Source organism: Haemorhous mexicanus, chromosome 2 (genome assembly GCF_027477595.1).
Source record: "Haemorhous mexicanus isolate bHaeMex1 chromosome 2, bHaeMex1.pri, whole genome shotgun sequence".
In the NCBI taxonomy this organism is placed as follows: Eukaryota; Metazoa; Chordata; class Aves; order Passeriformes; family Fringillidae; genus Haemorhous; species Haemorhous mexicanus.
The window spans coordinates 19788019-19815848 of record NC_082342.1 but is presented as its reverse complement, the minus strand read 5'-3'; the positions used below and the strand labels follow the sequence as shown (position 1 = coordinate 19815848).

Below are 27830 nucleotides of genomic sequence, written 5' to 3'. Positions count from 1 at the left end.
GCAGAATTCTTGAAGATGCTTTGGTCTTGTGATTATATCAGAAGAGTTCCTTGACTGCTTCATCCTAACTTCATGGTGCCTTTTCTTCGAGTAAATTCTGCTATAATGTTAAGACATCATAAAGTATTATACTTTCAAAGTCCACCCATTGAGTCTGATTTTGGGTGAGATGACAAACACCCATTTACTTCTGAACATCAGGAAAAATAGTAATATCCCAGCACAGTGACACACAGGAACTTAAATGTAACTACCACAGGGCACACTTCATTTGGTTTTTTGAATAGCTTTGGCAAAACATCAGTCTAATGATCAGCGGAATGATCATAAACCCAGACCACCATGCCAAGCTGAACAAGCCAGAGAGCACCTAACATGTATGGTGCTACCTACAAAGCATTTTAACCACCAGGTGGTCAGAAATAGATGGGAATTTATTAACTCCAAGAAATATGGTTAAAGCAAACAAAGACAATAGAATGAAAAATCAAGACTATTTTGAAGTACGCAATGCCCAGTTAATTTATCAGCTGTGCTTGAAAACAAATGTTTTGGATTGCAAACACTTCAATTTATAATTCCCTTCATATTCTTAAAAGAGTTTCTGAAGACACTTGTTTTATAAGTTTATGCTCTCTTGGGGGAATACTAAACAGCCCATCTCAAACAGCTTAAACACTTTAGTTCATTCTATCCATCCTCTGGGTTTATTGTGCTTTTCCATCTCCAATTTTTAAGAACAGACCTGTGCAACATTTTTTAACACTACCTATGTTCCAGAATGTAAGAAAAAGTTTATTCACACAACAGCCATTTGTACGTACAATCAATTCTTTTTACAGTAGACATAATGTACAAAACATTGCAACGCGCGTAAGCTCTATCCCTATTAATAACTTCAACTCCAGAACACTTCAACTTCTCAACCCATAGGAATTAAATATATATATTTAATTTAAAAATCAAAGCAAAAAATCCACAGAGACAAAAGCAAGATATCCCATGTGGAAAACTGGTTTATGGTTATGTTTATTTCCAAGTAAAACCATCTTTTAAAGATGATATATCAAGTTTTTTTTGAAGAGAGGTATAACCTCTTTATTCCAGAGATAATTTGGATCAGAACTCTCTGCTAGAAATTTCACTCCTTTTCTTGTGTTTGCACTCAAACTACAGATAACCACAATATCACTTGCTATTGTTTTTAAGATTTTGGTCAATCATGTATTAGTACTCCATTAATCCAAACCCAAACTTAAGGTGTTTAGGGATGCTTTTCCATTTGAATTTCAAATAAAGCTGTTGTCTTAATCTTTTTTAAAGACATGCAGTCATATGCAATCACAGTGTATTGTCTACAACACTCAATATAACTATTTTTGGGAAGCTCTAAATGCTGTAAGCTACCAAACATCATGAGGACAGAAAAGAACTTCCAGCATCAATGCTCATGGAGCAGCTGTAATTATGCAGCCTATTTCACATCATCGGTAGCAGACTTCTCCCTTTTCAGTATTCAAATACTAATAGAGCCTTATCAGCTTCAATTTCCTCAAGCTAAACACTTAAAAATGGCACTTCAAAAGATTTAATATTCTACTTATGAATTCATTGTTGTTCTGCAACAATTCATCTACAGTTGTTTCATTGCTCCTCACATAATCGGCAGATTTAGTTTGGTGAATCTGCTCAAGATAAAGTAGAACCATTTCACATGTCAGACAAGATTTTCTATGTATAACGGATACAATGTCATTTTAAAGAACATGTAAAATCAGTATGGATTATTTGCAGAGAAAACAAATTCACTGCGGTACAGAGACTGCACAGAGACTGAATTCCTGTTTCATAAACTCTTTAGTTGCACCACTGAAGAGTGCATTTTCAATACCTGAAGTAGCAGTGCAAGTGTCTACTTCCCTACTAATAATCTGAAACTCTGGCTACCCTCTTCAAAGCAGGTATTGTTACTTAGTCAGAAGCAGCGTAAAACCGCTGTTTTAACTTCTGGTCATAGAAACTCTAATGCTTTTTGGCACCTGGGAAAATAAGCATATTCACATTAGCCTCCAGCTTTGGAATCTACATGGGTGTTTTCTCCTTGTGTGCAATTAACCAGCTTTTAAATTCGATGGTAAGATTCCCACAAAGCCTCCAGAACAGGTCTCAAAAATTGCACCCTGTGAAGTTGCAAAGAGCATCTTGTATGCATTAATGAGTTTTGACATCCTGCCAATTACAGGCCTAACAAAACACCTCACTGTATGTATATATACAGACACTAGAGTAAGCTTTAGAAATCAATGACTATAAAAAAATAACTTTTCATCTTATCCAAATGCAAGCCTTTGACCTGTTTACAGTTACTCCTCAAAATGTTGTTCATAAGTTAGTTTCAGTGCAATGACTTAACTTTTAAGTATATAGTTGCAAGAAGGCTCATTAAAATGCTAAGAGGTATTCATTTTTATGCAGAAAAAACCCTAGAAAACAAAGCTTTAATTCTGCTGTAACTCATTTTAATTGGTAAAGTATTTGCTATACAGAAGCATTAAGTTTACTATGGATGGTACCTATATTGGAGTAATTCAAAGCCCCCAAAGATTATATTTGATCATTGCCTTGGGTAAACTTATTTTTAAATCAGAGAGCCAAGACAGCCACTTTTTATTTTTAAACAATATTGAATGGCAACTTTAATTTAGCCTTTTTTTTTCTTTTAACTCTGACATAGACCAATATAAGCACTCTGTGTTAAAACTCAAATCTTAAACAGTAGTACAGCATTGGGAAAAAAAGCAGCTCAAATACATTTTCCCCAGATTCAATATTTCCATTGTGTCAAGTCACAATATAAAAACCTTCAAAAAAAGTTTCAAAAAGTTTATTCCTCCTCTTGTGTAAGTATAAACAATCTGAAAGTGACCAGCCAATGAAGTGAACTGCAGGTACATGTTTGGTTTTCAGTGGTTACTACACATACCACTCCCTCCGAGATATTACTGCACCATCTAAGTGAGAAACAAAGTCATCATCCTCATAAAATTCACCATGCATAAAACCCATTCCAAATGTTCCACCTTCATGGTAATCCATTGGTCTTTCATAACGGTCCTGGTACCTATTAGTATTGTCTACATTGTTCAACTCAGGTTTTCCAGGGTCTTCTAAATAATCTTTAGATATTAAGTTCATTGGGTGCTTTGTTTCTTTTTTTATACTGCCAGGGTAAGAACCCATATCATCTGACTGAAGAACATCTATTTGGGACTCTTTCTGCATATCTGATGGTGGAATGTAGCTCTTAGCAAAGTAGTCACCGCGGAATGTCTTTCTTCTCTTATAGTAGACAGCTCCAACCAGAGTACCAAGAAGTAACAGCAAAAGAACCCCACCCACCACACAACCGACAACGATACCCCAAGTGTCGTCCTGCTTTGTTGGCAAGGTTGATGTTGGGAAATTTATTATTCTAGGTTCTGTTGCTAAACCTGTGATGCCATCAGTCGAAGGATGCCAGGGAACCGTGGGCAGTCGAGTGGTAGTAGTAGGAGGATCTAATGGAAAGAGCAAAGAAGTAGACAAGACACAGAAAAGGCACAGAATGTCAATGCAAGCTAAATCAGTTAAGGGTTTATAAGAAAGCAAAGTTGATGGGTATGTTCTACAAGAATAGTTTTTCATTCTCAAGTTCATGGCACTATAGTAAGTCTTAAATTACTCACAAGCTTTGAACTAGCTTCCTTACACATGGTTTGGAGTTAAGCTGCAGCAGTACAGAAAGTATGAGGAGCAAACAAAATAAAAATAACCGTCAGGTACACAATTTGTCCTCCTCAAAATAAGGAGATGGAGTTTTTCTACTCAGATGTTGACTGATCATCACTATTTACCTCCTCCAAGGAGGAAAAACTCAAACAGTCCTCTAACTTTCCATCCAGCTATAGGGAATTCTGGATCGAATTAATTCATTATGCCACCGAGTCAATTATTCCACATTAAATTCCCCCTTTAGAAATAATTCAGGGCACTGAATATAAGAATGAAAAACTATTGAGTTGCATGCTCAGTCGCATGAACTACTGATTTTTAAGCTATTCTCTCCAAAAACATTTGTTTCATTAATAAAACTTACTCAGCCTCACCTTGGGATTAGTGGAAGAAGCATAGTTAAAAACGGCATGTATTAATCTCAAAGTAACATTTATGTTGAGCAAGGAGCTTTCAGGTTTTTAAAACATTAAAAAATTGAAACATTTGAACCAAAATTTATATCCTCTATAAGCCATTTGATCCTTCATGCACAAAGAAATTTCCATATTAATTCCTCATTATAAAATAAAAACTGTTTTCATGTCAGGTTAGGTATGTAAACAAGAGACTGCCAGATACCAAGCTTCTCCAGCATGCAGCTTTTTCCTTTGTTCTTTAGGTCTACTGGAGATGTATGCATCTGTATTGCAGGCAAGGTTCCAAGTGATGGGCTGATGACACTGAGAGGATACCAATCAACCACAACATTATATACAACTCCACTTCTTATTTCTATGCCACACTGAAAAGAAGTTAATTTTTGCCTTGCCCATTGTAAGCTAACTATTTTAAAATCAAAAAGGGAATTCTAAACATGCTATTATAGCTTGAACCTTTCAGAGAGAATATTGCATGGACAGCCTAGTAGCTCATTATATCATGTAATTTAGTTAAATGCCCATAAGCAAGATCCATGAAAGCAGTACTGCCACCACATTAGAAGCACCCTAAATTTACCACCACAAAGCAAACCAGACAGAACTAGATCTCTGTCAAGCTTTCAGGTATTTGACAAATCACAATTAAATAGCCATAAATATGATTTTGAATCTCACCACTCAGAGACAGACATAAAATTTTCTCATACTAGACAGAATTCTCGTATTTGTCATGATTACTACACACGTTGCTGCTGAATGCAACATTTTAAGCATGACATAAGTAAAGTTTTACACAGTTTTTCAAAGGGCATAATTGTATTCCTTAACTATGTGAAAAGTGATGGTTTGTTAGGGAACTATGCAAAAATGGAATTAATTTGACAGAAGACAGGAAACTGAACAAGAAAGATGCACTACCAAAATGAATAAGAGGAATTCAGATTATGATTTTAGTAAAAATTGACTTAAAGTGAGTTTATTGACTTGAAGTGAGTTTGGTAATTTAACAAAGAAGTAGAGATTAAAGAATCCAAGTTTACCAGGGTTCTACGTCCCACACATCCCTAGTTCATGAAGTTCAAATCCCTCTTCCTTAAAAAAGTATTTGCTTAAGACACAAGATTTACGACCTTAAAACACGATTTCAAACAGTACCAGCAAAATCCTTCCAGGCTCTAATTATTTGGCTTTGTAATGGTTTTGCCTCTGATACTGAGGTCTTAAGTCTTATCTCTCCACATCCACAAAGATGTAGCAATTGCGTCCTGGCATATGTGAAATAAGCACAGTGGCAATTACAATCTTATTAATATATTAGAAATCCAGTGTTTTACAAAGTTTTTCCTTCAAAACTTCCCATTCATCCACCAGTTGTCAGGCTGTCCAGCTGCATTACCAACAAGCACTAATAAACATATTAAGTCAATTTCAAACACAAGATCAATTAAGCATTTGTTCATATGTATTCCTGCAATACATAACCATGACAGCTCTAAGATTTATTTATTTTGGTACTTTTTATTGTTGAAGAATGACAAAATTAAAACTGTCCCTTCTTGTTTATAAGGTCAACTACAACTAACAATATGTGAGTTCACTTCTGATGTCACCCAGAACTTTCTAAATGTAAAGCTAATTTTTTTTTACTTCCTGTACGAAGCAAGTTTCCCAAAAGGAGAACAACTTTAAGATGAGGAATGCCAAAGTTTTATGCCCATCTCATAACATTTTGCTTGCAAATAACATCTCAAATGTCATCTCCAAATCAAGAAAATGCTATTCATATCTGTGGCTATGAAAGACGATCTTATTTCATTTCAGAAAGTTCTTAACTATAATATTTCACATAATTACTGATACATGTTCGAGTTCTTAAAGCTTTCCACAAAACATTAAGGGCATAATTTAAATTTTATTTCATATGGGACTTTATTCAAAAGCAACAATTTCCTGCTGATGACTTCCTTTAACACTTTATTTCGTACCCGATGTTTAACAGCTCTCGTCTCTTTCACTGAGGTAGGCTTCTGTTGTTGAACAAAGCACAACATATTAAAATACCCATGCGGGTCAGGGAGCTGAAAGTAGCAGAAATTCTGGAAAATACCTGGGTTTAGTTTAAATACATCTTGGTTTCAAGCTTTTGTTTCTTACTATGTTCTGGGGCCTGTTCAAATCCTTATTACATGTACCCTGCAAGAATGATGAGGACAAGCAAAGACCCCAACAAAATTTCTTCTACTCTTACACAGCTACCACCCCCATTAAAATAAGAGACATAATTGAACAAAGCAAAATCCAATTTTCTGGTATGAATATAGCAAGTAAATTGTCTCCTTCCATTTCCTAGTTGGTTTCAAAGCCTTTGACACAGTTTTCTGCCAATAAAAGCAAGACTTGCTCTTGACTTCAAATGAAGCTCTGATATCACCTCAAATTAAAGGACCATGGTCCCAGTGCACTGCTTAGTTTTTACACTCTTAATTGTTTTCCAGATGTTTCCCATCAAAGTCAGTACCAACTTTCAACAGTGTCAGCATGATATTTTAATTTTTCCCTTAAATGACTATTCTTGATAGAGTTTTCTCAGCTCTTACAATACCAAAACCTTATCTTGGGCAGGGGAGTTTCTACCATTAAGTTTAGTAGAGGCATCCAACTAACATAACATGTTTCGCATCCCAAACAGTACATCTCCCTGCTTCAATCCTCCTGCTGTACCACATCCCTCAAATTTCTGGGACTCACATCTGCTTCTGTTGCCAATTCAAAGCCAACAATAAGCCAAGCGTCAGAGAGAAGAAAGTAGAAAGAGATGGATGAATCATCCCTAAAAACCAGACCACTATCTTCAAAGTCTTAGGTTTCAATCCTGTCTTGGTATTATCAGCTTATCACCGTTAAAAAAAAAACAAACAACAAGAGAACACAATACTCTTAAACCATAAACATTTTGGATTTAGCCCCACTATGAAGTATTTGAGAGGTAAAGTGACCAGCTCTACAACAGGTAAGATAATTCAATACTGTCACAATTTATTTAGGTTAAAATTTGTCATTTAAGCATTACAGAAACAAAGTTTTGGAAGAAAAGGTTCCTTGGAGAGTTGCTGTGCTTTAACATAGACAAAGTCTGTCTGGTTCCAAAAGCCACAGCAGAGTGACCAAAAATAGTTCTCTCTATTTGCAAAAACAATCCCAAACCATTCAAGATGCAAATGTCCCCTTTTTTTGCCTCCTACAAGACAAGGATCTGCTATCAATTACTTCTAATCCACAAGTAAGTTGGCTTTGAACAAATTACAAGATCTCTCTTTGCACACACCATTTTACTGAGTGGCAAGTACCTGCCTGTGTATGTATTACTTGTATGTTTGTACAGACACAAACATACTACTGTGTCTTCACTTGCTGTTCTTGCTAAATTATCCTTAATTCTGCGCAGTTAGGTCTTAAAAATAAGCTCTTTCTTTCAGCTGCTGAAAAGCTTATGTAGCAACTACTTTATGACAGCAGGGAAGAAGACTCAATGTCTGAGAGCAAATGATTTGGAAATTTATCATTCTTTCTTTCTTTCTCCAACCACTGCTACTCTAATGTCAAGTAATCAGTGAGGATACTGCATAACACTCTCCCCACAGTGTCTTGCCTACAAAGGTTCCACACTGGAGCTAAACATTTTCCTTAGGATTATCTCCAGTGTATGCTCCCCCACCTCTATTTTGGCAGCATAATACTAATATTGGTATTAACAGTTTCTCATCAATCATCCACTTTCGAAGTTCAGTGTGCTTTTGTGGTTTCTAGCTGGGATTTTCATGCACCAAATAAAAGACTTTGGTATTTTTTTGGGACACAAGAGAAACTTATTATTATTGTAACCTCCAGCATGGAAGAATAGTCAGGAAGACCACTGAAAATTCAAAGCCTGCTAGACGAGGGAGCAAAAGCCCTTTGCTAAAAAGCAGTTTGTCAACATCCCTCCAATATGTAATTTAGAAAATAAAAGAGTGCTCGTATTCACAAGGCACTCTCAGAACAGAGGTTTATATATGAAGCAGCAAAACCTAAAACCAATGATCAGTCCCTGCTATGTTAATCCTCACAGTGTCCACTCTACAAGAAGGCGACCCCTGTGCATACAAAAAACACCTTTCTAGGATTGCTGCCTAACAAAGGCTGGCTTTACTTTTAACAAAAGTAATGTCTTCCAAAGGCTGTCATGACAGAAGAAATATGTTCCAACCTTAATGCAAGCCTCACAGGTCACCTCTCCCTGGCAAGGGGAGAAAGGGAAAGCTTCAGTAAACAGCATGAAGGTGAAAGAACACAGAGTCAAGAAACCAAAATTCAATTCCTTGTGTAAGAAAACTGAGTAAATCTATATTGTACAAGGAAGCGCTTTATATATCAAACTGGCAGCATGTTTTGGAAAACTTACTTCAATGCTTGAACTCCACTAGGAGCATGACTTGCTTTTGCTGGACAACTATGGAAACAGTTTAGCTTTAAATTATTGAATTAATAAAAATTGCAAAAATAGCTGTGCCTTAAATGCAATATAAAAAGTAGTATCACACTTCAAAAACGATTTGAGTATTTCTCTATTTCTATGACGACGTAGAATCTTCTGAAGCTGGAAGCTGAAGATACTATTTAGTTCCTGTCAACTACTTCTCTTTCATTTCTGTATTTCACTTCAAGAATATTAACAAGATTTAGGAGCACAACAGAACTTATTAAAAATATAGCTTTGACTTTTTTGACAATGAATATCAGGACCAAAACCAATCTTTTGCTCAGCTACATTCCCAACCTACAACACATTTCAACTTAATAGGTATTTTTTTCTAGCAGTTAAAAAGCTTAACAACTACGAGTGTGGTGACTGTTCAGAAACATTAACTTAATAAATGCTTTTTGACAGCTTCATAATTAAAATTTGAAAGATGGTGTGATCATACAGCTTTGTCTGTTAACTTCCAAGTTTCAGTTCACATTTTATGCCAATTTTTATACAGTGGCTAAGAGCAAAGACAGAAAAATAAGCTAACTGATTATTTCAGCTTATTGCTCTACAGTATATCACTGCCATGTTTACTATTAATAGATACCTGGTGAGTTAAGTCTAATATTACAGGTGGTAAGTGATTGATTATTAGCCACTTGCCCATCCTGCATCATTTAAGGGCATTTCAATTAAAGAACCAATCACTTTGAAAAGTTATTCGTAAGAGTTACAATAGAATGTACTTAGTATTTGTTTCTGAAAAAAATACAGGTGTTACACTAATAATTGCTTCACCTCTCCTGTTTTTATCAAGTCTCCTATACACAAAAAGTTTAAATACTGCGCTTTTAATCATTTTGTCAGCATGATCAACATAACACTCTTAAAGACTGAAATTTACTGACAGCTAAAACCTTTATCGTTACTGGTGCACCTAACTGGCAGAACCATGACCCTGTATGATTCTGCACACTAAGTGAGGCTCAGTTTTGTTGCTCCCTGAAAACAGCTAAGGTTTGCTAATTGCAGTTAAATAGCTACAGTAAAACCAAGTTGCTGAGCACAGCTGAAAAGCAGCACACACATAAACAGTGTCCATCAGTTCACAGCAAATGCCAACTGCTGCAGCTTAACTATGTCTGCATTGAGCTGGTTTAAACTGTAAGATTTGCATAAGGCTAGAACATAAACCATCACCACTGCCCAACTAGCCTGTATGCCTACTCTGCTTTTCAAAAAACTTGATTCATTTTAGGAAATACTATCTAAGATTTCCTGGTTGGCCTGTTTTAGTCTGTTAGTTGAAAACATAATTTGAATGACAACCTTTAATTTTCATGCGTGACAGTCATGGTAAAACACATGAGGTCTATTTACAGCACCTAACATTTACAGAACTGACAACTTGAATAATAGTGGACTTGAAAAAAATAAAACCTTTCCCCATTCCTTAGAGATAGAATAGGGCTGAGAACAGAGCTATAAACTGCATTATTATTTTTTGAGCAAGTGTATTTGAAAGTTATATTTGAGACAAATATTTCACCCTATTTAATGATGATTTTCTAATTTTTTGAATTGATATTTCTTACAATGTGCCAGTTTTTGTAATTGTTTTGAGTTTACTATGCAGCCATGAAGCCTTCTCCATAGAAGCAGCCTTAGAACCAAAACATCCAAAAGTAACTCTCACAGAAATAACTTTCATAACAATTGGCAGCACTTGATATCTTTTAAATTATATAAAATTCTAGCTATTAAGTTGTTTACAAGTAATTAAACTGTCTCAAACTATTTATAAGTTTCCAGTTAACTAGCTCATTGACTAGACAGTTAATTAGAACTTACTAGCTATCCACAGTGGCCTACAGTGTAGTTATATCACTGACTTCAACATTATCTTTCATTCTAAAGATGCAGAGAACTGTCAAAAGTGAATTCTGACTGACATGGTTTCAAACATGTTATAGTTTTAGTCTCATATTCTCATTCTTATTTTAACTCTTAGGTGTTCATATGGAGTTTTAACAAAGAAGTCATCTATGTTTGCATCCACAATCTCTGCATTCTCTAACAGGCCAACATGTGCTCTGACATTTAATTTGCTTAATGAAATAACTAATGTCAAGAACTTACTGAAAAGCAACAACACAATACAATAGAATGAAGTTTTAATTTTCATGTCTATTATCTTCCTTCAAACCCCCTATAATGCTAGCATTTATTGATCAAGCTAATTTACTTAATGCTCTTTCACAATAAATGTGTCACAGTAAAACATTAATTACATTGTGTTAATGATGCAAGGATGTGTGTTCCAACAGCAGCAGTGCTACACAGACACACAAATTTGCTATATGGTACTAAGTAGATCAGCAAGTTCTGCATGAAGTATTTAACTTGATGATTACTGGGTAGCTGCACCCCAAGAAAATGACACAAGTAACTGGTGTAAAATGCACACATTTAGACCATAACCCTAACTTCCTTAAAACAGCATCTTTAGCTTTTCTAAACATAATTGTTCCCCTTCCACTAACATCTGTTTTCTCAATTTTCTCAAAGACAAGGTACTACTATTGCAGTCAATGTGCCTTGTCAAACACAGGTTAACACCAGAAAAAAAGGTTAAACTACCAAGAAAAAATAATCATCTCAGAAGCACCTTAACCATAAGAATTTCCACTATAAGTTGTTATTCAAGAGTCAGTTTAATCCCAAATTGTGCTGTAGCATTTAAATCCACACTTTCAATGGCTTTTCACACAAAAAGCATATATTTTTCGTATATTTCATGCAACAACTGGCTCTTCAGTTTGCTAATTCAATCTCTGGCAAAAAAAATGTTTCAAGTTAACATACTGTCTTTGCGAAGAAGTAAGACTTACCTAATATGTAGATAGTCTTCTGATCACTTTTCTGACCAAGGGCATTAGTCACCTTACAGATATAAGTCCCAGTGTAGTTATAAGTCAGAGGGCTGCTGAATTGCAGAGTATTGTTAACAGCCAACAGTCCTTCAGGCCATTGTCCATCCATCCTAAAAGAACAGTTATATTTCAAATGTGTATATTTACAACTAGTTTAAACAGAAGGAGTTTAAAATAATATTGTCAATAATCTATAGAATGAATTTTTCACTGTGCTCTGACACTTTCAGTGTATACCTGAAGGTTTACTCAGTATTTAATTTCTGGGCCAAATCCTTTAAATGTCAGATCTGCTGGAACTAGCAAGCTGTCTAAAATCAACACTACTACAGCAAAGAAAGCAACATCTCAAAAAAACTTGGAGGAACAAGACAATCCAAGCTCTGAAAACTAACAGTCTAACTAAGAAGCATTTCTGCTGTCAGGATTAGCTGCCTGTTAATTTGCATTTAGTAGATATTTCTGTCCATACATTCTTAATTTAGAGGACATTTTGACTAGAACTTATGAGCAAGAATTCAAACAGTTTCTCCTCTCCTGAACTGCCTTTACTTATCTCACATCACTCTTCTGTCTAAATTACAGCACTGAAATGGAATGTGGTACTTGGTGATACACCTGGGGAAACAACAGGTTGAAAAAATTATTTTTTATCAACTGACTTTTCTAAGTCTATAACTTCCCTGTACAATTCTGCCTGAGATTGCAGTAACAACTATGTAAACACAAGAGAAAAAGGGGAAAGGGCCCTGGAACTATTCTAACAGAGCTGCCAACTGTCCATTAAACACCTGAGTAATTCCATGCTATTGAAATCCATTTTGATTTATCTAAGTACCTATTAACAGCCAAGCAGGCCTAAATCAATATTCAAACTAGATCACTAGATGACAGTATCTTGAAAGCATTTAGCAAGCGTGAATTTTTTAGGTAATATTGAACAAAAAGGCAGCCATCACTTTAAAACAGGTACTCAAAGGAAAAGAAACAAGCACTTCACAGTTAACACTAAATGCAATCTTCAGAAAATGTGGTTCAAGACTAGATTCCTAGTCCTTTGCTGTGATTATTGCCCAGAATTGCTTCAGTCACAAAAAAGCTGATAAAAGTCATCAGGCACATACTTCATAATTCATAGTACCAGAAGTATTTATTTCAAGAAACATTATAAAAACAGTCAAGTGGTTTGAAAGCTCTATCCTAATTAAATTCTCATATATGCAATATTTAAAAATATTGCTAACCATGAAAATGTCACTATCCTAGTAAATACAATGCCATCTTGGATTCCAAGGGATAAAACTGGTTGCTAAGGTAGTTCTACAACCTATTGTAATCTGACACCAGTCAAACAACACACGCAGTACTTCTCCAAGCCCAAGTTAACCTTCTTCTACATGGATTCCACCCCCCAACCCCCCCACCCCCTCCACATATGAAGTTTCTTATTCACCAGTACTACACATTTTTGGATGGGTTTTGTTGCTGCTCAGAAAGGCATACCAGGCTTATTCCAGAAATTTTTTTGTAGTATTGATTAGTTGTTACATATGCTTCAAATTCAAATGAGAGAACTGAGAACCTAGTACATCTGAAGAAGCAAGTGGTACTGCTGTTGGGTTTTTTTTGTTTTTACAGAGGATTTTTATGTGCTGAAATTTCTCATCACAGTGATTTTGAACTAAGCCTGAGATGGGAGTCCACAGATTCATGAAATGTGGATGCTATGTAAGCTTTTAAATTTTTTCATTAGAGGCCTATGTAAATAATAGTTGGATCCTTATTAGAATTAGTGGTATTTGCTCTACATGCTGCAACACACAGAGCTCAGTCAACCTTGAGTAACTAAAGAGACTTTACCCTGAGAGTAATGACAAACTATTTAGGCACATAAATTTACAAGATATCCACTCACCTCTATTCATACAAATACACATTGTGTATTCTTTTAAAAAGCTGAATAAAACCAATATGACCAATACAAGTCATATACTCTTTGTTTTCAAAACATGCATTTACTGTAAGCAAAGTGATTATACCACTTGAATCATGTGCCAAGTCCCTTTTCATAAATATTTACCTGGTCCACATAAAATCCATAGGTAATGGATTTGCATCGGCATTACACTTGAGCTGAACATTTCCTCTTCCAATGAACCAGTTTCCATCATAGCCAGTTACTGAAACTTCTGGGGCATCTGACAAAAAATAATTTCATCTATGAACAATCATAATTTTTACATTAAAAGCAAATCACATGTAACATTGATAGAACAGATAGGTACTTTTTTCCTGGGTTGTTTTTTTTTTGGTGTGCTTTAGTTGTTGGTTGCCTTTTTGTTTTTAATTTAAAGACCAACACCAAAATATACAGAGAGCACGATACAGTTCCAAGCTACAACATTAATAAGCAGCAGTGAACAAATTGTTTTAATCGGTGAAACTTTCCCAGTGTGTTTTCAGCAACCACACAGGAACTGAGAGGACTTCAGAAAAAAAAAACCAGTTTCATGTTTTTGGGAAGGAGGAATGGTAACTTAGAACTACTAAGTTCTCACTAAAAAGATACAGCAAAGGATCAGAAACAACCTTGGGAGAAACCAGGTAATTAGGAAATCACCAAAAAGTTCACAGATGCCAACTATAAAGATTAAATTATCCATTGGCATCAAAATGTAGAATTATGTTATGGCTCTAAAAAGCCAGGAGAGGTGTTGGAAAAATATTTAAGAGACAAGGAACAGACAAACTAGTATGATTTGGGATAAGCTCTGGAGCCAAAATGGAGAAGCAGTTGCAAAAGCTAGTAAGTGTCAAGGAAGACTGAAGAGCACACACTGCTTCTCACTTGCTGCTGTGTATCTTACTATCCAGCCTTGTTAGAAATTCTGAAACATGCATTAACACTAATCTCTGATGAAAATATTGAAGACCAACTTGCACCCTCACTTCATTTTCAACAGGAAACAATTTTATTCACTGTTTGAGACAATACAAATCCTCTTCAGTTTTATTTCTTTATCAATGACCCTCCAATCTAGAACTTTATTTCAAGACAAATGAAATAAAGCAGTGCTAATAACTATTTTATGCCAAAATAAGTGATTCTTTACCAAACAGAACAAAACCAAGGCAAAATCAAATTCTAGTCAAATCAAAACAGCCAAGTCTACTTTTTCCAGCCTCTACATTTGTTCTACTTGAACTGACAGACTTCTGTGATTTAGGAACTTTAAAGCAGCACACAGCCAAGACAGGACACCAAAGGAACAACATGAAAATAGTTGGTTTTGTTTATATATGCGCTGTCTACAGAAAGGGATCACATGCCTAAAGCTTACTTGTCTTAACTGGTTTTAACTAAGCAACATTGTAAGCCACCTTGCTTTGTATTCATGTCTTTTAAAAGCCATACATTTTTTAAAGTATCCTGGTGCAGGTTTGAATTATATGAGCAATCTGAAGCTGAATAACAATCACTAGGCATTTATATGAATTTTGTTCTTGTTTCTCTGTGCTAGTTAGAGTGGACAAAGCTTGGTGAATAATCTGAAAGTAACTAACTTACTGACCACTACAAGACCTATTTTCAATTTAGCATCACGCACATGAATTTTCACCAGCATTCTTTTTTAATACTGCTGGAATTGTAAGACACTATAAACAGCTTTTGGATCAACCCTCATGTTTACCCATGATTCAATATCCAAAAGAGTAGAAATGTAACAGTATTCTAGCTTCATAACTTTATTTTCAATACAGAAACCCTAGGCTTTTACTCTTGCCTGACCGGCCTCTTATCACAGCTTTTCTATACAGTTGCCATTTTCCTGAAGCAGAAAGTGCTCATCTCCTTTCCATGGAAGGTGTACGGTGTTTAAGGGAGAAGTTGCAAGATACAAACCAGGAGTAATTACCTCACAGAATACTTACACTGTATGTCCAACACGTAAGGGTATCGTATCTCCTTTTCAAAGGCGGGGTGCCTCACAACACAAGTTATGTGTCTTCCTCTTGCAAATCGTGTAGGGACAATCACATAGTGGCTTACAACTGTCACTGTTTCATTTGGAAACAAAGTAGAGGTGGATTCCATTTCACCAAGGCCTCCTTCCCAGTCAATCTGCGCAGCAGGTTTTCCAGTGGCTGCTGTACAAGTGGCTGCTACTGTCCTATTTGCACCATCTATTAGAGGGTTTGGTCCTTTCTTTAAGCTCACAACAGGTTCAACTAAGGAGGAGGAAAAAAAGGAGATTTAAACAAGAACTTCACATCTTTGAAAGTGTCACTACTTAAAAGTTAAACAAGATCCAATCCATTTGCAAATGCTCATGTTAATCTGACATCCTAGAAGACTACGCATATCTCAAGAGATGACAGCTCTACAAGGCTTTGGCCTGCTGATACTACCCTGCTTTGTTCACTCATACAAGTTCAGTGTTGTTCATTCAATGCATTTAATGCACTGAAAAAGAATTCCAGAGTGGTTAGGTCCAAAATGCCAATTCCAGTGCTTCAGCTGCAGTGTTTGACAACAGTGAATTTAAGGTATTAGGTTGAAACGACACTGCAGGGTTTTTTTTTCAAAAAGCTTAGATTCTGCTGCATTTTCAAGCATTCAAGAATTAATCTATACTGTCAGTTTGTGTCATTTGAAATCTATTTCAGTGTTCTAACACCCAATATTAAGAGTTTAAGCTTTTCTTGATCACTATTATAGAAATGACTTCCAAGCTGCATCTTAACTATATCTACAAAGCACACACTGAATAAAGGATATAATAAGTACATAGAAATATGCAATTGTACATAAAATTTATCTAAGTTTTTAATATACAAAGTAATCTATATATAAATAAAATTTCAACAATAAAATACAATAAAAATAAAATTCATTGTTCTATATAAAAATAAAATTTTTGCCTATATATATTTTGCCTACATGGAACTCAATACTAAGACTAAAGAAATCTGCATGTGGAAGGATGTGACCTCCTTGTAAAGCTACTGCTCACCGCAAAATTTTAAAAACACTTGGGGAACACACTTCTTTCTAAAAGGAAGTTGAGCTCCTCATGGGCAAGTCTATTGCTGAGGGCTATAGATTAAAAAGCTTCCAAAAAATTTCCTTTTGGTTTAGCAAATCTGTTCTGGCCCTGTACAAGCCACCCACCAGTTGCAGCCCAAGTCAGTAAAACTACCTGGTGCTTCAGATACAAACCATGGCTGGGCTGTTTTAGAATGGCCTGTTTCTGTCACCAGTTCTGTAAGGGACAGGTTTGCAGTAGTGTACCAGCCTGTTCCACAATCCAGGTCCCTTGCTCTAATCTGGCTACTGAAGTCCTCTGAAGGAAGGTCATTGCTACTCACCATAATGCTTCAGAATCCACCTCAGTGGATCAGCCCTCACTAATCACAAAGCAGAGGTAAGTCTTTCAACTTCTGTGCCTTTCAGTATCAGAAGGAAAAAAGTTAGTTCATGGAATTTCTTTCCAATAAATTGAAGCTGACCACAGACACATCTTGTAAGAGAACAGAGCAAAGTTCACCATACCTGGCAAGTTCTCCAACTACCTATACCTTCCAAAGATAAATATTTTCAGCTTCAGCCCATTTAGTGCCAGGATCAGTTTTTGACTGTTTTCTGCTCAGTCTAACACTGCTCATGTCTGAACAAGTTGGTTCATCATTTGCTCAATTATACTAAAGGAAAAGGCAACTATTAAATGGATAACCTTATAAAAATGTGTGTTTCTGTTCTATGCATAGAAGTGCTTGAAGAATACAAGTTGTTATGAAACTGAAGATCGTTTCGGCACATACTAAGAGCAAATTATTTTCTACTTTGCTTCTCTGAATGCCCACCCTTTGAGATTTGTTAGTAACCCTACTGAAAATAAGTCAATAACAGGTTTTTTCTGCCAAGTTGCACACTGACTCTTCTAGAGCTGAAACATTTTTAATACGACCTCTTTCAAAATCTGACTCCCTGCTCTGCGACACCAGCAACAGCTAGAGCTTGGTGCAGTAAGCTTGCATATCTGAACTGATGTATATAAGAAGAATTGTCTCATCTGCAAAAAGGCCTTTCAAACCTAGTATGGAGAACTTGATACAACATAGCTTTGTCATTTGACCCACAATTTGGTTTGCTGATTTACCATGAACACTACTGCCTCTCCCGAAATCACTGGCAGAGACGTCAATAGCTTTTGTAGCATTACTAAAATGCAGAAGTATACACGCAAATTTATATTTAGAATTTTACATACATGAAATTTCTAATTTTTGCTGTATCACTCCATTCCCAAGATTTCCATAATAGTAAAATAAATTAAATTAGCAGCTATCATTAGCATTCCATGCCAAAACTGTATACTCAAATAATTTCAGCTGGAAATAAAAGCTTGATATGTTCTATTCCCTTGATTTTTCTTTAAAAAAAAGTATGCAACTGTGCAATTTTTCCTCCACCTCTTTGTGAAGGGATAAGTAAGTAAACAAGAACTCTTAACTAAGTTGCAGAGATGCCCAGACCCAAAAAAAACTACTCAGTACTGTACTTTTAGAAAAAGAAGCCTTCAAGTAGCAATAAAGCACGATAGACTAATTTTAAACACCTACTTTCTCAAATGATACCAGAGATTTGTCAGTTTGAGTTCATTGTGTAACACTTGGTTTACATTTGTCAACTAGACACCAAAGGTAAACTATTCAAAACTACTCAGTGTCATAAAATATACTTATTCCATGTTTAGTTTTTTTTATACATCAGAAACGTTTAGGCTTCTACTGTCGTATCTTCCCATAAAGGGTGATTCTTGTACTACACACCAACTGCAAGGTAACAAAATAACCACATACTGAAAAATGGAAAGCAACTGCTGTTAGGATACTTATTTCTATAGTTTATCATTTAGGACTACTCTATCCCAGCAACTGAAACAAAACAAGCAGAAGCCCAGATACTTATTCTATGGCCTTTCTAAATGTTTCAGTCATGGATTAAGAAGTATCTGGTTAATGAATCCATAACTACAAGGGGCCATTGGCATCTCATCTCTCACAGTGCAAAACAGTTTTACCATTTTCAATTTGGAAAAGTGATTACCCAAAGTAGGGTTTTGGAATTCTTTTTTGTTTACTTTTTTTGTTTTTTTTAAAGTGTAATTTCTATATGCAGTCCTCTTATCCCAGGACCATTCGCTGCGCCACATGAATGTGATTTTCATTGACTTTCTCTGCCCACAGTGGTGGTGGAGGACACAAGAGGCAGCTGGGAGAACATTAGAGAAACTGCTACACCCACTCAGTAGAAACATTATGCTCTATTTAGGCCAAATGAAAAAAGATAGTGAGAACAACACTTTGTGTGGAAAAGGAAGCCATCAATCCCCTAAGATGCAGAAGCAAGACCTACTTCCACAGTGTGAGAGTTCCATCTAAAGCAACATTATGGTGTGAATTATACTTGAGTATTAAAGACAGGATGGCTGAAGCATGGAAGATAGATGGGCAGTTTTTCAAAAGGTCTCAACTAATTTGCCTATCTGTGCTTGCCCTTTTACGGACTCATGACCACCACCTAATTTAACCCAGCTTACTCAACCTTCACCTTACATTCAACATAGACATACCAGAAATCTCTTGCTGCTCTGGTCCTTATACTTTACAGAAAAAGAACATAATATAGCATCTAGACATGAGCATTAAATCCTACTGCATCAAGTTTCAAAGCCAAAAAGCTGCTTCTTGGTTTTCCTGTACTTCATAAGCCTTTTTCAATTGCTTCTGTTGGTTTTAAAACTATTTTTCTGCACACACCAGGCACAGGTCTGGATGATGTTGGCATGATTACAACACAAACAGGATTATTTCCTCCCGACATTAAATTCACTAATTCCTTGTCAATAGCATGACACTGGGAATTGTCATCTCCTTCATCACATCTGACATGTACTTAATTAACTTCTCTCCAAAACAGCATTTCAAGTTTTTATTTTCTCTCACCTCAAAACCAGAAGCTTTATCTTTCTGTGTACTTTATCCTGTTTGCTAATTAATACTTAATTATTAACTTATTAAGGTTTTCTTGTTTTAATAGTTTGGGGTGGGGGGCAGTTTGGTTCTTTGTTTTAAGGCCAGTCAGTTCACTAATTTGCCATCTACTTGATACTTTTTCTTGGCCCTGAGTATGCTGCGGTATCCAATATCGATACAGCCTGACATATATCATCTTTTAATTCCTAACTGGAAGACTTTCTGCATTAGAGTGTCTAGGATCTAAGTCATGACCTACGCCTTTGACACTCCTTTTTACAACTGGTCCTCCCCTGTAGCACTGGTAAGAGCTAGGCTGCAGAGAAACGAGACCTACTTTATCAATACCTGTGATAAGAAATCCAACGTAGCAAGACAGAGTTAAACCAAAGTATTTAAAATACTCATGGGCAGCACTCAAGTGAGTCACATATGTCAGCTCTGAAAGCTACCCAGCAATAAGCCCTTTCTTCTGCACTAAGACACCAGTTTGCCTCATTTGGTCAGCATCTTGGGATCTTGGGGAAACCAACAGCTTGACACAGAAATTATTTGCCATTTTTCGCAAAGTTTAACAAGGTAAGTTTGGCAAACCAAAGTTTCAGAAAAGTTCAATATATCTGTTTGACCCTAAAAGCATTTTCGTATTTCCACTGTCTTTACCTCTTCTTTTACAGTGCATTTCCTTAAGACAACAAGAAGCACTAAAAGCAAACCAGGAGTGGGCAAAGTCACCAAACATAGCTCATTTGTTGAACTTGGGGCACATAAGAAGTTTGAAGTTTTAAATATGGTCCTAAGTGATCAGTGCACTGTGGAAAAACACAGGGCATTTTATCTTGTAGTTATTTCTTTCTTCCATTTGCCTTCAGTGTGTCCACTTTACAGTGTAAAAGCATCTGGTACATGACTAAGGATGTCCACTGCACCAGGGAAGGAAATAAATTTTTTGCTGAATAAGAACAGACAGGGACTAGGAAAAAGGCAGTCCTGCTTCAATTGGAAACAGCCTCAGCCTTAGGACAGGATCTTTCTTCCTTACTTAAGGAAGAGTTTTTTAGACCAGTGGGAGAACACAGTCAATGTATCATTGAAGATTAAGTTAGATCAAGATTTAAATTACAGCAATTGCATGCCTTAAGATTCTGATGAGCTTGGAGTTGCTGAGTTTAGGCCAGCAAAGTTCACAATTTATTAATTTACAAGCATATTCTGAACATCATTACTTCCCCAGTACTTTGACTGTTTAAGCCTACAAGTCAGTATAGCAAAGAGTTTCTAAAAGGACAGAAAATACACAGCTGAGGCCCAAGAACTTAAGTCCAACAGAGGGTTGGCTACCTAGTGGTACATTCAAGTGAAGCTGCTGGTAACTAGGATGGAAAAGTATCTTTGCAAATAACAGGGGGGTTTTTGCCCATTTAGAGAGTCCTGAGTGACTTACAGCAACTGGCAATCATCTTCATCAAAGAGGAAAAAAGCTATGATCAGAAACACTGTATGCCTGACTAATACCTCTTTGCCTATTTCAAATGCAATTTTTCGCAACATATATCTAATAAAACAAGCTGTGGTCCTTCTACTCTTCCAAATGTAGAATAATAAGCACATGAGACATATATGTGCTTTCCAAGTTCCTCCAGAAACCTGATATTATGAGTGCATAATATAAAATAAAATGGACACAACTACTAATGTTACCTGAAAAAAAAAAAAGACAAACCAATCCTAGAAAGAGGAACTGACTAGAAAAGGTGAGGGGAGGTAGTAAGAAATTCCCACTGCTTATTGGTAAAGCACAATAACTGAAACCTGAAGTCAAGAGACTGCTACAATAACCACACACATAGTCACTTGCAGTACAGAAGGAAGTCAGGTGAAAAAGAGAACCTAAGACCACATGCTTTGTGCATCACACAGAATTTCAGTTAAGTTACTGGTTTCAAATTGGATTAAGCCAGTTGCTTTGATGCATTTATTTTGCCCCACCTTGTGGTGAAAACCAGTTTACATACTGTGTTACAGCCCTCTGATTAATCCCATTGAATATTCTACTACTATGAAATGCTGGTATCAAAGACCAAGAGACGATCCTAAAAAGCACGCCTGCTTACAGAAATAGTCATTGACAACCACCTCAGTTACAGAAAATATCATTTTACTCCTGGCAAGAGATACAGAAGTACCTTACACTAGTACAAGAAGACTACTATTGTAAGGCGAGGGCAACTTAATAATAACAGGCTTTCAAGTTTCAGGGTAATCACTGCAGTAACACCTGAGTTACTTGCACTTCAGCACTAATTCCTTATGACAGCAATACTCAGCCCTCAACAAGAGGGACAAAATTAGTGTAAACAATCCCTCAAGCCTATAAAAGTTTCACATTATGACTATCCACAGTCAAGAGCTTAAATTGACTTTCTTCCCACAACTTCCAGCAGTCATCTAGATAGTTTTGCTTTACATTTATATTGTGCAAAGAACAGTTTGCATCACCAGACCCAAGCAGCTATATTAAATTATCATGTTAGCAGCATATTTATAAAATTGCATTGGAAGGGACTTTTTGAAGGTCATCCAATCCAATCCCCTTGCAATAAGCAAGGATATCTTCAACTACATCAGGCTGCTTCAGAGTCCCATCCAAATGTTTCCAGGCATGGGGCATCGACCCTCACTGGGAACTCTCTAACCTCATTATAGATGATGGACTATTTCATTGAGACAAACAGTTACCAACAAGGTTAAGAAATACCTGCTTTTTCTGAAGACCAGTGACTACCCAGTACTAACTGAGGGAATTTAGCCAAGGCAGTAGCTAAACCCAAGTTCAGCAGCTTCCCAGCACATACACACAAGTCCCTGGTATCAGCATTGTCTGTCAAAGCTCTAATACAAACTGAATGTTTGTTCTCAGCATAATGCCTACATAGGAACTCGTTATTTATTTTTAATAACTAGACAATCAATTAACAAGTTCTAAAGAAGCAAGAACCAAAAGAAGTCTCCTCTAAGACATTAGTAAAAATTGCACACCTGTAATGAAAGCCCAGCAAACACATATTTCGCTTTTTCTTCAGGTTAAATGGTAAAATTAAACTTATTTGTAAGTTTGCAGAATTTTGCTTTCATAAAGAAGCTGACTTACCCAATACTGTTACAGTTGTTGATGACTGCGTATTTCCCAGTGGGAATGTAACTGCCTTGCAAACATATTCTCCTGCATCAGAAAAGCTTACATTTTTTAAGATGATTGTTGCATCAGTAAGTGAATAGTTTTTAAATGCCACTCTTCCTTGGTATTCTCCTTGAATAGATATTCCATATTCAGGGTGATGAACAGCAATAGTCTGTGAACTTTTACCATATATCTTCTCCCAAGAAACTTGTGTTATTGTTTCATTTACGTCAATTATGCATTTCAGTGCAACCTTCTTCCCCCAAATTGCTGTCACATGCGGATCAACAACTGGTCCAGCTAAGGCACCTAAAAACAAAACAAGTGTTAGTTGCTACACAAGAAAGTCATGTTGCTTGGTTTTCACAGTAAGCCTTTTTCTCTTCTGGAAAGGTAATTAGTTTACCTTTTTAGAAGAGAATTCCTGCTTTTTTCTGATTAACTGATTCACAACAGTGGAAATACTACAGAAACGCATTTCAAGCAAAAACATCAAACCTAGGTACAGATCAATCATTTTTCAGAGGATACTACCACTAATACACAACTTCATATAAAAACAACCTGACAATTGTGTAATTGGGCCAGCAGTCTTTTGGGAATTGAACGAGATATGAACATTCAGTGAATTCAGATTTACCAAAAAAACAAGACATGGTACTTTTTAGCAGTCTGATTACTGATATAGAGCATCAAGCAAAAACTTAAGTTAAACTACTGCACTTATGTGTTTCTCCTTAAATAATCTTTATGAAGTCATATCTTTTATAAGTAGAAGTAAGTGAAACTTCTAGCACTTACCATACCAGTAAATACTTAAAAAGCAAAGCAACAATTAAAAAAAACAAACAAAAAAAGCCCCTATCAAAATCCCACAAACCACTCCATGTTTACACTGACAGTCACTCAAAGACCTCAACTTGAGCTTTCCTACCCTACCTGCTAATGAAGACATTTACCTTCATACATATGCAATCCTTCTGCTTCAGTGTAGCGGTGTGTCTTCACACAAGATCTTGTCTCAGAAAGTAAATATGCAAGAGTAGGCATAGGCAAGTACTTGCTTAGGATTCAACATATTTCTGCTTAATACCTAAAATGCCTTCCACAGTAGCAACTACATCCTGAGCTCAGCATTTTACACCATCTTCCTTTCAAAAGGAAATCCACTAGGACAAAGAAGTTCAATATACCACAGGTTTGCAATTTCTTTTGCCAACAGATGCTCCAGCAACTTGACTCATTAGTTCTCTTGGAGCAAACTAACCTGATGAAAAAAGAACCAACTCTTAGTCCACAGTGTATTTCTTTTTCCTGTGCTCAGATTTTAACAGAGCTAATACAAATGGTCTGATTCTCTCTTCAGATACCAAGTCAGTACTCAAGCTGTTACTGAAAAAGTTCACTGATAAAGCAAAAGTCAAGTATAAATTTTATTAGCCCCATTCTCATAGGCATGAAAAAGTCATTCAATTTGAGACATGAGCTGCCTTTTCACTCACCAAGCTCACACAAAAGGCAAGCCATGCATTCAGGAAAGAAGTCCTTAAAAGCCTTTATCTACAAATCCATGGTTAAAAGCTTTCTGCTTCCCATTGATTGATTTTTCATTGTTCAAACTATCTCTGAGTCAATGAAGTCACCCAAAAAAGTGATTTAGCTATGGATTTCTTCAGTATAAAACTAGTGACTAACATCAATAGAATGAACTACACAAATGAGCCTTAAGCTACACAAATAAGTCAAACTAACCCAGAAATTCAGACCAATATTGTTGATACATCAGTAGCTAAGTGGGGCTGGTGAAGGAACAAAAAAATAACAAGAAAAGTAAAAAAAAGCCATAACAGGTTTCAAATAGAGGCTATCTGCCATGACAAGTAGTGCAAGAACATTCTGTCTATTCTCCTCATGTCTTTTATCTAACACATTGTGACAGACACTGGAAAGAGGGCAACTATTTGCAAACTGGAATGCACAGAGTTCTGTCCAAAATTCATCTCCACTTGCCATTGCTACATTTAAACATAAGGTGAAATGTTCTTTAAAAAGTATTTGACTATTGCTTTCTACCATATAAATAAATTCACAAGTTACATTTGTGAAATGTATTTCAGAAGGTACAGGATATAAATATTCTGTAATGTAATTTCAGCAAAGAAAAACACTTTCATGAAGGAATTTGCTTTTTGCAACAGTTAAATCTACTGAATCTTCACCTATATTTTATCATAGTGATTAGCTGTATATAACCCCAAACAGCTTAGTACAGAAAAATCCCACAAGTGAACTTAGAAAAACTGTTCAGACTTCTGTGGAAGGTAACAAACTAAACTAAAAAACATCCCAGTTAACTAAACACATGAGCTCTTTTGCTTCCTTTTACTTTTTTTTTTTTTTTACAACTATGCTCCCAGTAATTGGAGGCTTTAGCTACATAAAGATGACCAATGTACAGTTAAAAAGTCAATACTCAACAATTTTCCCACCAAGGAATACTTCCAACAGCTCATTTGTGCCATGAGAACATTGTGTTCTTGCATGAATTACATGAATATTTTCAGAAGTGAAACTTTTCATTGCTGCTATTTTCAAGATTTACTGACTGAACTGAGCAGGACCCATCTATATTTACATAAACACACTTTCAGGTATAGAATGTTGATCAGTTAGATCTTTTTACTTCCCCTTCTCCAGCAAGGGAGGTAGAAAGCTAACATATCACAGCTCCAATTTTTACATTTTTACATTTCACAAATGATTTAACTTGAACTTACATACAGCTCATACAACAGTATATAGAGTCCAAAATGTTTAAAGTACAAGAAATAGTTTAAATCTGATGTGCCAATGCCACGTATTTAATTTGGAACAATATCTCTTGTTTTAGTCTCCATCCAGTTATTATTTAACTAGCTGTAGTTGCAGAGCAATCAAGCTAATAATTGAAACTAGCAAGCTAACTGCCATATGGATATTCAGGGGTCTCCAAGGCTCAGGATGCTTAAGAGAAGTATTTCCTTTGACATAAAGACTTCCCCTCAAGAGTCAGTATTCTGTTCACAGATTGCAGTTGAATAATGAGCTACATGTCTCCCCCAAGATAACACATTTAGAGGCTTATAATGCACAAGGTTCTGAAGATCAAGCCACTTCAAGACCACACTATTCAGGTCCTTAACTGATCCAAAGTTAGGACACACAGGCACATAGAACATATATTGTTTTAATGAGGCCTGGCCCTCCTCCTCCTGAAATCTGACCTTTTCTGCCTCGCCTTCACAATACTGAAGTTTGACATTCACAACAAAACTTCAAGATACACTTTGTATTTACTTAGTAATCAAGATGTTTTGTAACTTCAAGGTAAACACAGCATCATGAGGTTTTCCTACTTTTTTCTTTGTATTTGCCCAAGTTTTTACAGATCTGCCTTCCCTTTCCTTTTTGCTTCCTTGGAATACATCAGATTGTACTGTTTCACATGATGAGACTGCCCTCTCAAGCACTTTGACATGATTCAATTTCAGCTAAATCCCTATGTACTAACTGATTTTTGATCACAGTGATCCAATGCCATGCTTGGCAATAAAGTCAAAAATCCTACCTGAAACAGCAAACCAATGACTCTACTCATGTAACTTGACAGAATGTTTAAAGAGTAAACAAAACAAAAAGATCCCTAAGGCTCAATTGCAGCATTAAAAGCCACAGAACTACGTGCTATCAAATACCGACCATGATAATATTTTCAACATCAATTCTGAATTAAGCTTCTACCACTAACTGAAAAAAAGATACTGAGGATATGACAACCTTCATAACACAACATATATTCATGATATGGAATGGCAGAATACTTTCCATATTTACAGGCTTGTTATTTGTTGCAATAATCAGCACATTTAGATTTTCTATATGAAGCAGCCATACACAAGTCTAATTCTAAAAGCAATGCATTTTGTTACCCACTTAACAGCACACTTCTGGCAAGACATGGTGACCATATTGACCCTTTCTAGCCACTGATTTCCCACAACCTGCCAGCTATTTCCACAAGACTAAGCCAAACTACAGAAGAGCATAAAACTGAATTTCCTCCCCTCTATCAGCAAGTTATTCAGCTCATGGGTATACGGGGCTTTAGTACAAACTAGTGGCAAGGAACTCAGAAGAGGTCCAATCGAAAACGGAGCAAAACAACAAGAACATCCTATTTCATGGACAGCAAGTTGCTATGTCAGCACAACACTCCTAAAGTCAGACTACGCATTACTGTTTGGCCCGTTTAATTTCAGATGACATCAGAAAACTTATTCTTCCAGTCCTCCTCCTCCTGTGTCAGCACTCATCAGGTACCTAAAAGATCCCAACCTACAAAAACTCACTTATTCTCTTCCTGATTTAACCTTCTGAATTAGCTCAGTCAATCACAAGAGGCGATGCAACACAGGCAATGAGCACAGCTCCACAAATCCAGTGGCATTTTCAGATTTGTTTAACTGGAAAAACAAATCACTCTGAGACACTACAGAAAACAAGCTGAAACCTCAACTTGATGCTTTCATAAGGCTTCATAAAAATATATGCTTACATGACTGGGAAGAAGTCAGTGTGTATCTTTTGAGCACCAGGGCATGATCAAATTACTGTGTCAAAAAAAGAAAGATCAGAACCAAGGAATGGAAGAGATTCAAGATTAAGTAGTACAAAATACCTCAACACTAGCTTCCAATTAGAAGTGCTAACCAAGTACGTAGGAAAAAACTGCACTTAAATCAAAGAGAAAGTATTATAACCTAGTGTTACTCTCACCTAATAAACTGCTTTGGCACAATCCTTGCTTGAAGTGGAGCGTCAATCAGTTTTTTGGGGATAAGTGAGCTGAGATCTGGAACCCCACAAGATTAGCTTCTATAAGCATTGCATTTACAGGACTCAGCTCAAGTTCCCTTTTTTTTTTGTATAGAACTTGC

At 36.2% G+C, this 27830-nt stretch overlaps 1 protein-coding gene across 11 annotated transcripts in view; it reads right to left on the bottom strand.

Annotated features, from left to right (window-relative positions):
* Positions 1-27830, bottom strand: part of NECTIN3 (nectin cell adhesion molecule 3) — a 122105-nt gene that overhangs the window by 74708 nt on the left and 19567 nt on the right. For 9 of the 11 annotated variants that reach the window (XM_059837533.1, XM_059837548.1, XM_059837573.1 and 6 more), the window contains exons 2-6: positions 22825-23163; positions 15567-15863; positions 13714-13831; positions 11592-11743; positions 3420-3557 (exon numbers count right to left, since the gene is read on the bottom strand). In XM_059837533.1, coding sequence (XP_059693516.1) covers positions 3420-3557; positions 11592-11743; positions 13714-13831; positions 15567-15863; positions 22825-23163 — 1044 coding nt within the window. Of the gene's footprint in view, positions 1-679; positions 3558-11591; positions 11744-13713; positions 13832-15566; positions 15864-22824; positions 23164-27830 lie in introns of those variants that run through there. The other 2 variants (XM_059837524.1, XM_059837541.1) reach the window with 2 other exon arrangements.